Source organism: Diorhabda sublineata, chromosome 7, assembly GCF_026230105.1.
Source record: "Diorhabda sublineata isolate icDioSubl1.1 chromosome 7, icDioSubl1.1, whole genome shotgun sequence".
Classification (NCBI taxonomy): Eukaryota; Metazoa; Arthropoda; class Insecta; order Coleoptera; family Chrysomelidae; genus Diorhabda; species Diorhabda sublineata.
The window spans coordinates 3,294,255-3,309,849 of NC_079480.1; the positions used below are offsets into that span (position 1 = coordinate 3,294,255).

At 31.7% G+C, this 15,595-nt stretch overlaps 1 protein-coding gene across 1 annotated transcript; it reads right to left on the reverse strand.

Moving 5' to 3' along the window:
* Positions 1–1,014: 1,014 nt before the first annotated feature.
* Positions 1,015–5,068, reverse strand: LOC130446369 (protein YIF1B-B). The gene is made up of 7 exons (XM_056782590.1): positions 4,554–5,068; positions 4,389–4,484; positions 4,104–4,276; positions 3,865–4,005; positions 2,964–3,184; positions 2,697–2,877; positions 1,015–1,815 (listed from the first exon to the last, which is right to left on the reverse strand). The coding sequence occupies exons 1-7, from the start codon at positions 4,585–4,587 to the stop codon at positions 1,651–1,653; spliced, it is 1,011 nt and encodes a 336-aa protein (XP_056638568.1). The 5' UTR covers positions 4,588–5,068; the 3' UTR covers positions 1,015–1,650.
* Positions 5,069–15,595: the final 10,527 nt, after the last annotated feature.

A 15,595-nucleotide genomic window follows, 5' to 3' on the forward strand; every position in this document is an offset into this window, starting at 1 on the left:
TCACAATATCCAAGAACAGATGTTTGTGATTAAATGCGTTATGTATCTATCTAGTGAGTAAGTAGAATTCAAAAATCATATTTCTTTGTGTATGCATTAATTAAAATTATATTTGTGATTTTCTGCATTACTCGCTCTTTAATGTTTACCCTATATTTACGGCCGGTTTCATAATCCCATCCTAAATGGCAAATTAGCACTTTAACTAAAGTGTCCTTCAACTTAGTCTTTAAAATAAAGTGGTCCCATAACCGATTTGTAACGGTCTATTAAGTAAAGGCTCCTTTAAGGCGTTAAAAGAAGGTTGGCAAGTCTGATTGTGGTTTAAAAGTTTTTGATAGGTACTATGGACAATTTTCTCTACTCTTCCAATATATGTCGTTAGAAAAAGAATCAAAGTGAAGCGAAGAAGTGTATGTTAAATAGTGTTTGTTTTGTCAATAACATTTATTTGGCTCGATCTTTGGTGGCGTTCTGTTGTATTTTCTATTTGCCAATTTAATTCAATTTTTCATTTCATTTATTCAATTAAACAATTATTTTTCCGCTGATAGAAGTAAAAAATAAATATGAAAAAAATTATATTATTGAGAAGGAAACTGAAATTGTGGAGAGAAAAGAAGCACGAAAATTACAGGAGCGCAAGAAAAAAGTGATTCTTCTTGATAATCAAATTAAAAAATTTTAAAAATTCAAATTCTTAATTGGTTGTTTTATTTATATTATTTAATATACATTATTATATTATTTACTTCAACTTTTTATATCTTAGACCTTTTTATATGTTTTTCATGATAATTTTTCTTGATTTTGTTATCTATGAGCATCAGTTTATTAAAATAACTTCCATCAATTTGCTTAATTATATTAATCAATAGATTATCTACATTATGAATATAAAAATACAAATCTGTTTTAATAGAAAAAATTAATTTTTACTCATCTGTAAAATTTGTAGCTGCTACTTTGTAAAGCCTTTTTATTTCTAGAACAGGATAAATTCAAACAACCATATAAAAAAATACCATTTTATTAAATATAAAATCAAATGTATGTTATACTTATCATATATAAAGCGTACAGTGTATCTAAATAAGATTAACATATCACTAAATGGTTCATGACAAAACGTCTAATCAGCTTCTCATTGACATCGGCCTTTGGTAACGTCAAGAGGGACACGACGGGCCTATTCCAAGGCCTATGTGCTCAACCACTTACAATGTAACTATGAACTATGTCACTACACATAATAATTATTTGTTAAAAATAATGGAAGCTCATTTTGTAGCTTGAAAAAAATGAATTATAAATAAGTTAATTTGTACCGATAAGAGTGGTTAGTATTTTTATTAGCAATGTTTCAATGAATAGTAATTTTTGCAATAATTCTCAACAGAAAACATCAAACTATTAATGTAGAAATAATTTTTTAGTAAGAGATTCCAGAATGACACTGATAATTTAATATAAACCTGCCAGTAAAATAAATTTCCAAAAAGATACTAATTTAAGATGATTAAACATATTACCAGTTCTTTCAAAATTAAATCCTTTATAAGATTATAATAATTTGTAATAATATCAAGACACACTGTTAAGCAATTAGTTACAAAATATATAAAGTTTAATGGTTATTTATCAATTAATCTAAGCACTTTCCTTAGCTAATAAGTGAAATGACAACCACCAAGATAATACGGGTTGGACAGCGGCCAAAAATAAGAGGAAATATCGACGTCTCTTGTGTCCAGTTGTAGTTGCTCTGGATCCATAATAACTTGTTTCCTGGACACTTTCAGATAACACTTGAACCTAAAATGAAAATTTATTAAATACCAGTACACTATCAGTTTCTTTGAACTTTCCATAGGTCACTAGAGAAGCCCGAAAGTAGTAGTAAACAGTATGACTATTACCAAGGGTGCTATAAATTCCCACATAAATATGAAGTAATAATGGAAACAATGTTTTCTACACACTTCACTCACAATTTCACTGTTCGCTTCTTAGATCTTAGATCTCAGATCTGAAGCAGCAGAATGGAAGTCTCGAAAGACCAAACTGTGCAGTCTTATTTTGGTACTAAATAGTGTATTCAATATGAATGTTACTGAGAGTTCTAGAAATTGCATCGAAAAAGTTTAAATATAAGAAATAACCAGAGTTGGATTTCCCAAAAAATATATATAGAAATAAGAATAGCCATAACTCAACATCAAATACTGTTCAGAGTCATGTTCTTGTGCCTGTACTTGTTTTGTTTCAGTCCCTCGGGCGTGGACACACTATTTAATACAAAAAATTGCTAAAAGTGTTTTAATACAGCATTTTTTAAGACCAGAACCAAGTAAACTTCTCAAAAAACTTGCATTGCTTAGTGGTGTTTAACAAATTTACATAAAAGCCTGATATAATTTTTTAATAAAGGTTTGTAGGAAAATAACTTTAATCAGACAGACAAAATTATTGGTTAGAGGGGCGCCAAAATGATAAATTTCAGGATATAACACACCTACACTCAAGAAGAAAGATGATCCAGTCAAACACATGTTTAAATATAATAAATTTTCACTATAAAAATCAAATTAAAATTGACAAAAATAAAGTTTTCAAATATTGATTCAACATTTGTGATATTATCATTATATTTTGTTAATAAAATTATTGATCTAATTTAATGAACAATAAGTTACCTTGAGACTCCTTACAAGGAAGAATGCCAAAGCGAAACTGGAATAAACTAGACATACATAGTATCCTAATCTTCCTGCTATAAGGCTGACAGCAATACTAAAAATAGTCCCTACAAACTTGTAACCTGAATAAGCCAATAAATCTAAAGTCCTAAGACTGATTTGTACTTGTATAACATACCTGAAAAAAAATGGTATACAAATTATCTCACTTTTACTACAAAAAAATTACAAAAACAAAAGAAATTGTGAAAAAAATTTACTTACAATGTGCCACTGTAAATAGCCAGTTCAACAACCCACCAAGCTAACGCAGATGATGCCAAAATTCCTATTTGCTCTGGGCTAAACCTATTTTGCATCCCTAGTACTAAACCGGCAGTTACTACATAAGTTACATAACCCATTACTGGTATATACAAATCAGGAGCATTGATTTCATAACGGGGTTGTATAGGACTTTCCTGTTCATATTTCACTGACCAATCCTTGAACACAAACCAAATTTCCATTAATACAGTTAAGTTTAAATCTGGTTTTATTTGATTTCAATTTGCCACATTCTGACAATTATATGAAGATCTCATACTATTTGCAGGGACGTAGCTAGGCATAGGGGCCCGCCAAGAGCGCAAAATTGCCTTTGTTCAAAATGCAAGTAAAACACAAAACATTTATGAGTTCATAACAAAAAAATAAGAGTAAAAATAATTGCAACAGACTCTGTTGAACAGAGCTATAATAAAATGCACGCATACAATGTTCTTGCCAGACCCCAGATTACTGTTTCTATTCCAATGTCAATCAAGGTACAAAGAAAGCCTAAATGAGTAGCCATGTCCAGTTATGTAGTAACAAGTCATTTGTTTAATATGTTGATTTTAATTCAATTAATTTCTTACAAAAGCTTTAAATTCAAATTAACAAACTGCTATTGGAATTTAAGGAAAGTAAGTAAGCAAAACAATTTATTATTAAAACAATCTATTATAAACTGTCAAATTTCTTTATCCTAAATTTCATTGCTGGAGATGATGCTGTAAATTGGTTTTTGTTATATCTCTATTTTTTTCAAGTAAATTAACAGTCCTATTTGCCATATACCCTAGTTAAGTCCCTGACTATTTATCAAGTAATAATATTTGTACTTTAGAAGAATAATCCTTACCTTATGAGTAAATGGAAAAAACAGCAATAACATCTTAGAAATAACATATTTGGTATCAACAGCAAAATAATATTTTAATTTTGATATAGGTACAATTTTTTCAACTTCATTTTTTAACATTGTTGTTCCAGCACCTGCTAACTACAATTGTAATATTTTATCAACAAAAATCCAATTCAAATTATATGCGAATAATATTAAGTAAATATCCTGAACACTTTGTTTTATTTTTATTATACCTGTTGCCCATACTGTAGAGCCATATCTTGTACTACTGGTTGTCCCAAAACACTAATGTTTGGGGTTCCACTAGCTAATGGATTTATGTTGAATGGTTGGTTCAAGTTTTGCCTTTGAGATGAAATATTCGGAGTACTTGTAACCTGTGGAGGTGTATCCATTGAAGTATATCCTAAAATTAATACAGATGCACACTTCAACGAATAAAAATACTAATGAAATAAACGTATTTGAGTACAATCGGTAGCTTAACATAAATGTTAATTATAAGAATTTGTACTTACCTTGTTGAAAGTTATTCATTCCGGGATCTAAAGTCGGATACATATTCGGCTGTTGGGGCATGGTAGCCGGCACTCTCTTTAATTTTCTGCCAAGGGCTTAAAATGAAATTTTAAGGTTAGTTTATCCACTGGCCAGGAATTTTTCTAATTATATTTTATACTTACATGGTCTACCACCAGTATTTGCGTTGTAGTTCATTTTAATATATTTTATTCAGATTGAATTTAAATAATAAATAATTAACCATATTTTAGACACTACTACACGTCACAGACGTTTGATTTGACATTGTCATTGTGACGGAATGATGCTGGAAATGGCTGGAAATTTTGGGTTAATATTCTGAGATCCAGGAAATAGAAATTGATCAGGAACTAGAGTTATTGTATTGTTTTAACCCCTGTATTATAATTTTTATTAGTAAATGAAATAAATTTTAGTAGTATTTATTAATATATTTTAATGTAAAGTATAACTAAATAGTAAATATATTTGCTAACAGATGGGTTAATATTAAAATTGTCCTAATAGTGGTAGAATAATGAATTTGTTCATCTTTTTGGTTTTAAATTAACTACTTATATCTATGCTTCAATATATAAATTCTGTGAGCAAATTAATAATTATATCATAATTTCAAGATTCTCAAATATATATTAGAATTATGTGTATTATAATTAGTTCTGATTAATTTTTCATTTAAAAATGATAACAATGATATTATATCTTTATATTATCAATTTATCAGATCATACATCCGAAGGCACCTATATAAAATAGCAATAAAACTCGGCAGCTTCTGTACAGATGGCAGCACTATGTCTGAAAAAGAATTTATCTTGTATAATGTATAATATATGTTCTTTTAAATATATTGTGGATTATTAATTTAACCACACATGTTTGAATATACCACGAAAAATGGTAAGAAGAATTGATAATAAATTTACATAGTTTGAAGTTCCTGATGAAACGAACATCTGGTTTTATTGGTTATCAAACAAAGAATGTTTCTACGATATATCAAAGTAAATGAGTATTTTGCTTATAGAATAGAGCTCGATTTCATTTAAAAATTAAATTACTACAATTTATCATCAAAAGCTGCACTTTCTCACTGATAGTTTAAATTTTCGCGCGTAAACGGATTTAGAACTTCGATTAGAACATGAAGTGGAATACAAGTTTTCACTTTCATTTCGATACTTCACACTATCGGTAGAAGTTTTCAAATTACTTTTAATTATCATTTTTGATCAAAAATTAATTATTATGAATTGAATCCAAAAAAATATTGATAGATATTATATTTGATGTTTCATATAATGAATCACCTATTCTAACCTAACCTCAACAAATTAAAAATAATAGATTGAACCATGTGATTTGATTGAAGTGATTAACAGTTAGTAACCGCCATAGCCTAAACTACCAATTACATTTGAATATTTTTCTCAGCGTAACTAAAATTATAGTTTAAAAAGTCACATCATCATTACACCCTTTTTACTTCCATATCCAAATCGGTTTTAATTATTTCAAATCACGAAAGAAAGCTTTGGGTGTTCAGCATTCGTTCCGTCGTAGACCAATCGCCATTTATGGACACTGACCCATCAAATTTAATCGGTGGGCAGGGTTTCAAACCTCAGAACACGTTACCTTTTATTGCTTTAAGTTTTGTACAAAAGTATACCGTACGATATGAATCGTTTCCATGCAACATTATTTCAAACTACACTGAGAAACAGTGAAACTCAATAAAAATAGAAGAAATTAGTAACAAGATGGTGGGTTTAGAGCAGAGTATAAAGCAATTAACTTTATTTTCCGGAATAAAAGAATGTTTGTATGACGTGAGACGTAATGTATAGTCTCTAATTTGAATATTTGTAATTATTAATGGCAATGACACCGAAATCGTTATGGGAGTTCCTCTTTTAGCAATTTTGATTAACGTTTATTCCGCTAGAGCATACAAATCATGGTAATATTCAAATGATCTATGGGTTACAGCTTACGAACTTCAATTATTTGGGCGTGGAAACAACAAGTAGCACATTGAACGAAATAGACGAGGAAGTTAACGAGATTAGCATATCTGAATGAGACATCATATGGAAAAATGAATATATTAGTAAAAAAGTAACTTCTTCTGATGAAAACCGTTAATTAATGTTTGTCATTATTACTCGATTCCTTGTGGCGTGTATTAACGACTGTATATTGTGTAGATATGTTGATTGACTGATATTTCGAAGTCCAAAATTTTTCCTTCTGGGCGTGCGCCACCAAATCGTGATTTTAATAACCGTGATCGTGGTTGTCATGAAGATTAGACAACTAGCAAGGGGAGATTATGTAGCTCGGGATTTTAACTATGAAATAAAAAATAATAATTGTATTTCAGTAAAAATATTTCTAAACACGTAATAATAACAGACGTGTTTCACAAATTCATATTCTGATTTGACTTATACAACCTAACCTAACCAATTGCAAAAGTGCATTATTATGTTATATGGGATTTTACAAATTACGGCTTCCGCAAATTTTGAAAATTCATTTCTCTATTATATATTGTGTAGTACCTACTTAATGTTAAAATGCAATTTGAAGGATTTAGAAATTCTAGGTTTCAATTTTGGAATTTTCCAACTTCTCAAAGTGGATAAGGTACTAATCCAGGTAGTTGTATCATGTATTCCTACTACCTTTTCGTTTACCTGAAATATCCCCATCCCGAGTTGGCGCATTCTTATCTCAACGGATTAAAAATCTTCACGAGTTGTAGCGCACCTTTCCTTTTTCCGGTTCCTTTCAATCTTGCCCTCAATTAACAATTGCAGGAAATGATATTTCGTCCTTCGAATTAAATGTCATAAGTATGCCATTTTATTATTTTTAATAATTTCAAAAAGTTCTCGTTGTTTGTTAACACGTCCTAGTATCCCTTCATTTGTTAGTCTAGCTGTCCAGGATACCTTAAGGATTCTGCGATATATCTACATTATTCTGAAAGTCTCTAATTCCATCCTTCAATCTGTTAACCTGACAGAGGAGTTGTAGTCCTTAAAAATGTTGATACGGCGGTTGGACAAACATAAAAATATTAAGAACAAGACAGAAAACCACCACCTTCTTTACAGAATTTGAAACCAGGACACTTTACGATAATTATGCTTATCATCAGATCAGTATGGATCATCTGGAATGGACGAAGACCGAATTATTTGATCAACCAAGAATCGAAAAGCTGACAGATGACGTTTAGTTGGTAGTTCTTAAAAACGCTGATGTGACAGTTGAAAATAGAGATGAGAATATTACGAACAAGACAGGAAACCACCATCTCTTTTACAGAATTTGAAACCAGGACACTTTACGATAATTATGCATATCATCAAATCAGTATGGATCATCTGGAATGGATGAAGACCGAATTATATGATCAACCAAGAATCGAAAAGCTGACAGATGACGTTTAGTTGGTAGTTCTTAAAAACGCTGATATGACAGTTGAAAATAGAGATGAAAATATTACGAACAAGACAGGAAACCACCATTCCTTCTACAGAATTTGAAACCAGGACACTTTACGATAATTATGCATATCATCAGATCAGTATGGATCATCTGGAATGGATCAAGACCGAATTATTTGATCAACCAAGAATCGAAAAGCTGACAGATGACGTTTAGTTGGTAGTTCTTAAAAACGCTGATGTGGCAGTTGAAAACAGGAATGAAAATATTACGAGCAAGACAGAAAACCACCATCTCTTTTACAGAATTTGAAACCAGGACACTTTACGATAATTAGGCTTATCATCAGATCAGTATGGATCATCTGGAATGGATGAAGACCGAATTATTTGATCAACCAAGAAACGAAAAACTGACAGATGACGTTTAGTTGGTAGTTCTTAAAAACGCTGATGTGGCAGTTGAAAACAGGAATGAAAATATTACGAGCAAGACAGAAAACCACCATCTCTTTTACAGAATTTGAAACCAGGACACTTTACGATAATTATGCTTATCATCAGATCAGTATGGATCATCTGGAATGGATGAAGACCGAATTATTTGATCAACCAAGAATCGAAAAGCTGACAGATGACGTTTAGTTGGTAGTTCTTAAAAACGCTGATGTCGCAGTTGAAAACAGGGATGAAAATATTACGAACAAGACAGGAAACCACCATCTCTTTTACAGAATTTGAAACCAGGACACTTTACGATAATTATGCATATCATCAAATCAGTATGGATCATCTGGAATGGATGAAGACCGAATTATTTGATCAAGCTGACAGATGACGTTTAGTTGGTAGTTCTTAAAAACGCTGATGTGACAGTTGAAAACAGGAATGAAAATATTACGAACAAGACAGGAAATCACCAACTCTTCTACAGAATTTGAAAAATGGACTAATTAAGAGAACTATACTTATCATCAGAGGGTTAGATCATAGGTTTGTTTCAGCAGTATGCTTTAATCATATTTCGAATTTTAACTACACCTTAATTGACTATATCTACCTATTATTAAGCCAAACGAGCACATAGCCCCATTTTTGAAATGTTTTACAACCTGATAAAGTACGATACACGATCTAAAATATGTGTTGACATGCGCGGCTCCATATGCTCCAAAATATCTTTAAACTATTTTTGAAATACTACCCATTGGAGAAATTCTCCAAAATACTGACGATGATGAAATCTAGTTCTTCTATAACGAGGTATGTTATCAATATTAATGTCCCGAGTGCATGTCAAATTGTCGATAATTTAATTTTCTCGAGTGCGCGAATGCGCACGAGAGGAAATTATGAGACAATTTGACATGCACTCGGGACATTAATATTGAATATCTCGCCAAAGTCGTTCAATATTTTGAGTATGAGCCTAACCTAACCTAACATAATCCAACCTAACCTAACCTATCTAAATTTTCGACCTCGAAAAAGTATGTGAAGGAATAATTTCCGCGCCCAACATAATAGGATAAAAAAAACTGTGCAACATACTAAAATTTAAAGGAAATCGGGCGTATGCAACCTAAACTAAATAATTACAAATTTATGTTTTTGATCTTTTGAAATTCAAGGAATCTGACAGGTCACCTAAAGATTCCAGAATAGATAAAACTAGAAAACTGCAACAAACCAATGTAGTAAATGCATAGCACGATGGTCAGAGATATCCCATTCGAAGTGATAATCAATGACCGCCAATCAGAGGTCGATAAAGATCTTGCGTAAGCTCGAGGTGCATCTGTCTGGCATAGGTTAGCTTGATTTTGAAAACAAAGGTATTAATATAGATGGCGAAAAAATGGATTACCTCAAATTCGCCGACGACTTTTGTACTAAAATCATACCTCATCATAGATATCAAGTTAAATTTGTTGCTGGAACGTAAAACTTTTTGTTTATTACTTGAACTTAATACTGTTGGAACCCAATTTTGATAAGATCAAGTAGTTACAGATAGTCTGCTGGAAAAATCCCCATGTAAAAGGTATGGATAGAGAAAAGATGGTTTAATGCGTCAAAAATTATAAACTTTATAAAAAATGTCTTTACGGTATGACAATATAATGACAATGACAATATAATCCTTTTAGAAAATGTTAAGGATATTGTATAATGTCTAATTAGGTAATAGGAAAATTGATCAATAAATTTTTAAAAATAGCGAACATTTAATAACACCGAAATGAGATATTCGTAACTCAAAAAGTCAATCATAGTTTCTTAACGGGATAAGCACCGCTTTGAAATCAACGACGTTGTCTATCAACACAGCAAAAACTTCTTAAGATCTCTATTATAATATTGAGGAGCAGCCAACGAACATACCGTAGCAAAAACCATTCTGCCGTAATAATCGAATCGTATAACGGCGAAAGTTTCTGCAAAAAAGACCCACATCAGGTACCCGTTTGCAATTCATTAACGAAATCAAAAGATTTATTAAAGAATGTGCGGTCGACATCATGGTTACGAACAGAAAGAAGATGTATCATGTTTTTTGATAGTTTTTGTGTATTTGCTGTAACCAGTTATAGATTTATTTCAGAATATATATATATATATATATATATATATATATATATATATATATATATATATATATATATATAGATAAAAGTGAATGTGTTTTGATTTCGTGTTTTTTTTTACTATAAGAAATAGATTGATAAATATTTATGAAACCCCGAGGATAATTTGAAATGAATTAAGTATATTGAACAAAACTTGATATAAATTTTTTCATACAACTAACTCTGCTAGAAATTTAGAAATTTACTTAATACTTCTCGGATTGCAAACATTGATTTAATTGAAATTTTAGTATGTTATACAGTTTTTTATGCTGAAAAAGATACATTGGAAAATGTACACTATCTTAAATAGTTGATATTTTACAAATACTTGATGTTGGAGAGGATCATAGGCGGGGGGGTCTGTTCAAAAATGTAGACTATCTTATAACATACCTCCCCCCGCCCCCAATCCTCTCTAACATTTAATATAATTAGTTACGACTAACGTAATGCCACAAATCAATTTCTAACAATAATCATTTATTTACACGTACAAATAATAATTAATTTCTATTGGATACATTCGTGACATTTCTTCAACTTCAATTCTATTTGAATATGAATTATGTCTTTTAAATAGAAATTCTCCAAAATACTGACTATAATGAGATCTAGTTCTTCCATAACGAGGTATGTTATCACGAATATCTCGTTCAATATTTTGAGTATGAGCCTAACCTAACCTAACATAACCTAACCAAACTCAACCTAACCTAACATAAACTAACCTATCTAAATTTTCGACCTCGAAAAAGTATGTGAAGGAATAATTTCCGCGCCCAACATAATAGGATAAAAAAAAACTGTGCAACATACTAAAATTTAAAGGAAATCGGGCGTATGCAACCTAAACTAAATAATTACCAATTTATGTTTTTGATCTTTTGGAATTCAGGGAATTTGACAAGTCGCCTAAAGATTCCAGAATAGATAAAACTAGAAAACTGCAACAAACCAATGTAGTAAATGCATAGCACGATGGTCAGAGATATCCCATTCGAAGTGATAATCAATGACCGCCAATCAGAGGTCGATAAAGATCTTGCGTAAGCTCGAGGTGTATCTGTCTGGCATACAGATGGTTCAAAGCGAGTGTTTTGCTCATTTCATCTAAAGATTAGGTTAGCTTGAATTTGAAAACAAAGGTAATAATATAAACGGCGAAAAAATGGATCACCTCAAATTCACCGACGACTTTTGTACTAAAATCATACCTCATCATCGATATCAAAAGTATGCTTGATAATTCTTATATTATAAGTATCCAACATTGTATTAAGTGAAACCCCATGAGCCGAATATGGCAAGTTTAATCATGTCTTCAGATCCGAAATCCCTGTTTGTTTGAAGGACAGGTGTTCAAACGATGCATTCTTTCGGTGTTGAAAATCTAGCTTTAGCAAAAGCTATAAACAACAAAATCCGGGTAATGCAGCGAGCGATACTCTGAGGTAGAGAGTGACAAATATAAGATAGGCTTAACGTACGTGGTAGAAAGAATAACTAGCTTGAAATAATGGAGCTGGAAAGGCCATGTGCCCAGAAGATTTGGTAGACCAAAAAAATTATTGAGTAGAGAGCGTAGTGCAGAAAAGAGGATGGTTTTATTGAGGATGACAGTTGTTTGGGGCCGTACACAGTGACAAAGATTAAGGGAGGCCAATGTTCAGTAGTGAACGCGACTGGTTGTTTGAGGATCTAAAGGCTTAGGCAATTCGAAGGAATAGTGCTAACATCTTGGGAAGTGGGACATAAAAACCCCAGAAAAATAGCTTCCTTTTGGAAAAGTCTTCGTATATTGGATATAGAGCAATGAAAAGCAGAATCTTAAACAAAATATCTGATTTGTTTGAAAATTCAATACAATTTGCATCTATTTGACTTGCTTTCGTTAAGTTAAGTTTAAAAAAGCTCGCGACATACTAGAAATAACGATAAAACTAACTTTCCTGTCCTTAAGGATATTCATACTCTCATAGTAGAGAAAGATAGTTTCAGTTGAATTGGTTTTGATCCCAGTATAAGCGATTCTATTGATAACAATCTCTTTGTCACACTCTGTATTCGCATGTTCAAATTTTGCGTGTATCCTCTAGCTTGTACTATTTCTTAAAAATACCCCATTCAGAAACGCGACGGAAAAAAAGTGTGACATCCCCTTCAATTACTTTAATTCGTAGGTACTCAGATTTTATTAAATGATACGTTATGACATGGCGGCTGAGGCGATCATCGCTATGGTCGAATGGAGGAGGCTCTGAACTATGTAATTATCGACGATTCTTGATTCTTTTGAGTTTCATACTGACCAGTCCTGTTAGACAGTCATTATCTTTCGTTAGTACCTTTTTGTAGTACTTTAGCTTGAGAAGAAATTGTAGACATTGCTTGCAGTCGTCTCGAAGATACATAATGAGGCATTCATGATTTTATCGATTATTCTCCATATTTAATCTTGTAATTTTCATGAAAAAACTTTAACTTTTTTCATTCTAATATAATGTGGTTTATGGGAATTTAATGATTACATATATGGGATATTGTTAGTGACATAACAATACGATCAAAATCAAAAGAATTATCTCTGAAGTAGGTGAAACTTGGCTACATAGAAATAGGTATAGTTGAATTTATTTTTGGGTATCTCGCCAGGCCCGTACCTAGCATTTATGGAGCTGTTGTGCAAATTTAAAATAGAGAGAGAGAGAGAGAGAAATATTGACGCCAGTCTATGATAGATCGATAATTCTGCAACGGAATAATAAGGTCATCCAAGCAGAAACGCCTTTGTCCATTTACGGAACTTATTAAATGTGTTTCTTCTTCTTCTTATTTTAAGACTAGACTTTGTCTTGTGTTTTCAAAGAGGCAGCCTAAGTTGTGACTCCGAGGACCAACTCTCATACCAGCGCTTTGGTGGTCTTCCAGGCGGTCTACTTGTATTGGGTCTCTCTTCCTTTGCGATTTTCGCCAGTCGATCGTCGTCCATTCTATTGACATGATCTCTCCATGCTCTTCTTCTAGTTCTGGCCCATCTCACTATATCCGGAACGTCACACATTCTTCTAATTTCATTGCTCCTTATTCTGTCTCTTAATGTTTTCCCTGTGATTGAGCGTAATGTCTTCATCTCGGTCGTTTTAAGAATCCGCTTAGTAGTTGCAGTCTCCACCCTCGTTTCTATGGCGTATGTCATTACTGGTCTGACACAAGTTTTATATATCCGTGTTTTGCTTTCGATATTTAAAAATTTATTCCTCCATATCACGGTTCGAAGGAATCCTCATATCCTAGATGCTGCTGTTGTTTGCGTTTTGACTTCTTGTTTCAAGTTCCTAAATATTTAAAACACATAAATGTGTTTGCCTCTTTTAATTCTGAAGGTAATAATTTTCTGACATTGAAGATGATGGAATGGAAGTAAATATCCGAATTTTTTGTTCTAGTAGGTTAATTATGAATGGTTGCTTTCTACATTCAAAGTAAGATACAAACCATTTTAAAGAAACACCTCGAATGCCATAATACTATAGTTTATTAATCAGAATTTCATAATCAACACAATCGAAGGCATTAACGAAATCATAAAAAACCTAATGTAAGAAATCAAATTGTTGAGTTTCCAAGATTTTATGTTTAAAAAGAAAAGACAAAGACGGTTTTTCTTTAGTCTTCTTCGATAAGATAGGATGTTAATTGGGGGAACAGCCCATGCCGCAGAAAGTCTTGTTTTTAATGCTGATTATAGTTTGCTCTAGCTCAAATCTATTTACAAGTTTAAGGAAAAGATCTTTTAGAAGGAATGACTTGAAGATATTTTAGAGCAATATTCTTACTAACGTTCACTAAATGAATCTTAAGCTCCTCTGGGTCGAGGTCAATAATGATGAACGCGTTTTGTTCCTCAGACAGATCAAGTTTCTTTCGAGGAATTTTTAGCTGTTGAGATGCAATTGTTGTATTTATAGTATTGATATAATTGAGTATTTGAGGATTATCTGTAAACTTTTCAAAAATATAAGAGCGATCTCATATTTTTGGATGAATTACTTGTTCCTTTCGTAGTCCATGATTTATGATGATAAATTTTTTGAGGGTGAAGAGGAAATGATGTATTGAAGAAGCTGATAGTTTTATCGAGAAAATTTAGATTCAGAAATATTCAGTAAGATCAATACAATCATTTGCTAAAGTTAAGAAATTTGGTGAAGTTTTGTTCGGAGATAATCGTCACCAACTGAGTGGTTTTCTTAAGAGATTTACAAGGTATTACAAAGTCGGTGAAGACTACTTCATGGTCAGGGAGACTTGAATTAATTACTAAGTGATTCACATCATGGAGTAGGAACTCCGAAACTATGTAATCTAGAATCGAGGAAGTTGCTTTAGTAATTTGAGTTGGTAAATCCACATGTGTATTTAGCTGAAATTACTCAAGAATATTTACCAGAGACTCGAATGGCTCAATAATTAGTAAAGTCAATGTTAAAATCACCGCATAGAACTCTTTTTCACTTAGTAGGCAGAGCGTCGAGGGAATCCGAGTAAATTTAGAATTTTTTTTTTCATATTTTGCGGTGATTAAACCCCGAAAAAAGTATCTGGCTTTTTGCAAATATTTTTATTTATATTTAATTAAGACTCTATTAAAATCAAACACGCCGAATCTCATTTAAAGAAAATCTACATTGGGGTGCATTGATTTAATATAAATCCCCTAGAAAATGTCTGACTAAATAAGTGTATTTCCAAACTTCCGTCCATTTGTTGGCTTCTGAATCAAACACCAGTAGCTGGTGCCTCAGTATGGGTCAGGCAAACACAGGTAGATATCTACCTTTCAATCGAAAATAAATGTAATATAAAAATTTTCATAAGCATCATACTCTTCATGAAACAATATATATGTGAGTAGAGATTCGGGTTAAGTTACGAATTATTATCCATTATTAGAAAATTTAAATAAATATTTGATTAAATTAATTTTCACTTTCATATTTTTTCATTTAGGTACATAACATAATTACAAACGTATAGAAAACAGAAATATATTAATTAATACAGTATTACAACTCATTTTTTTTTAAT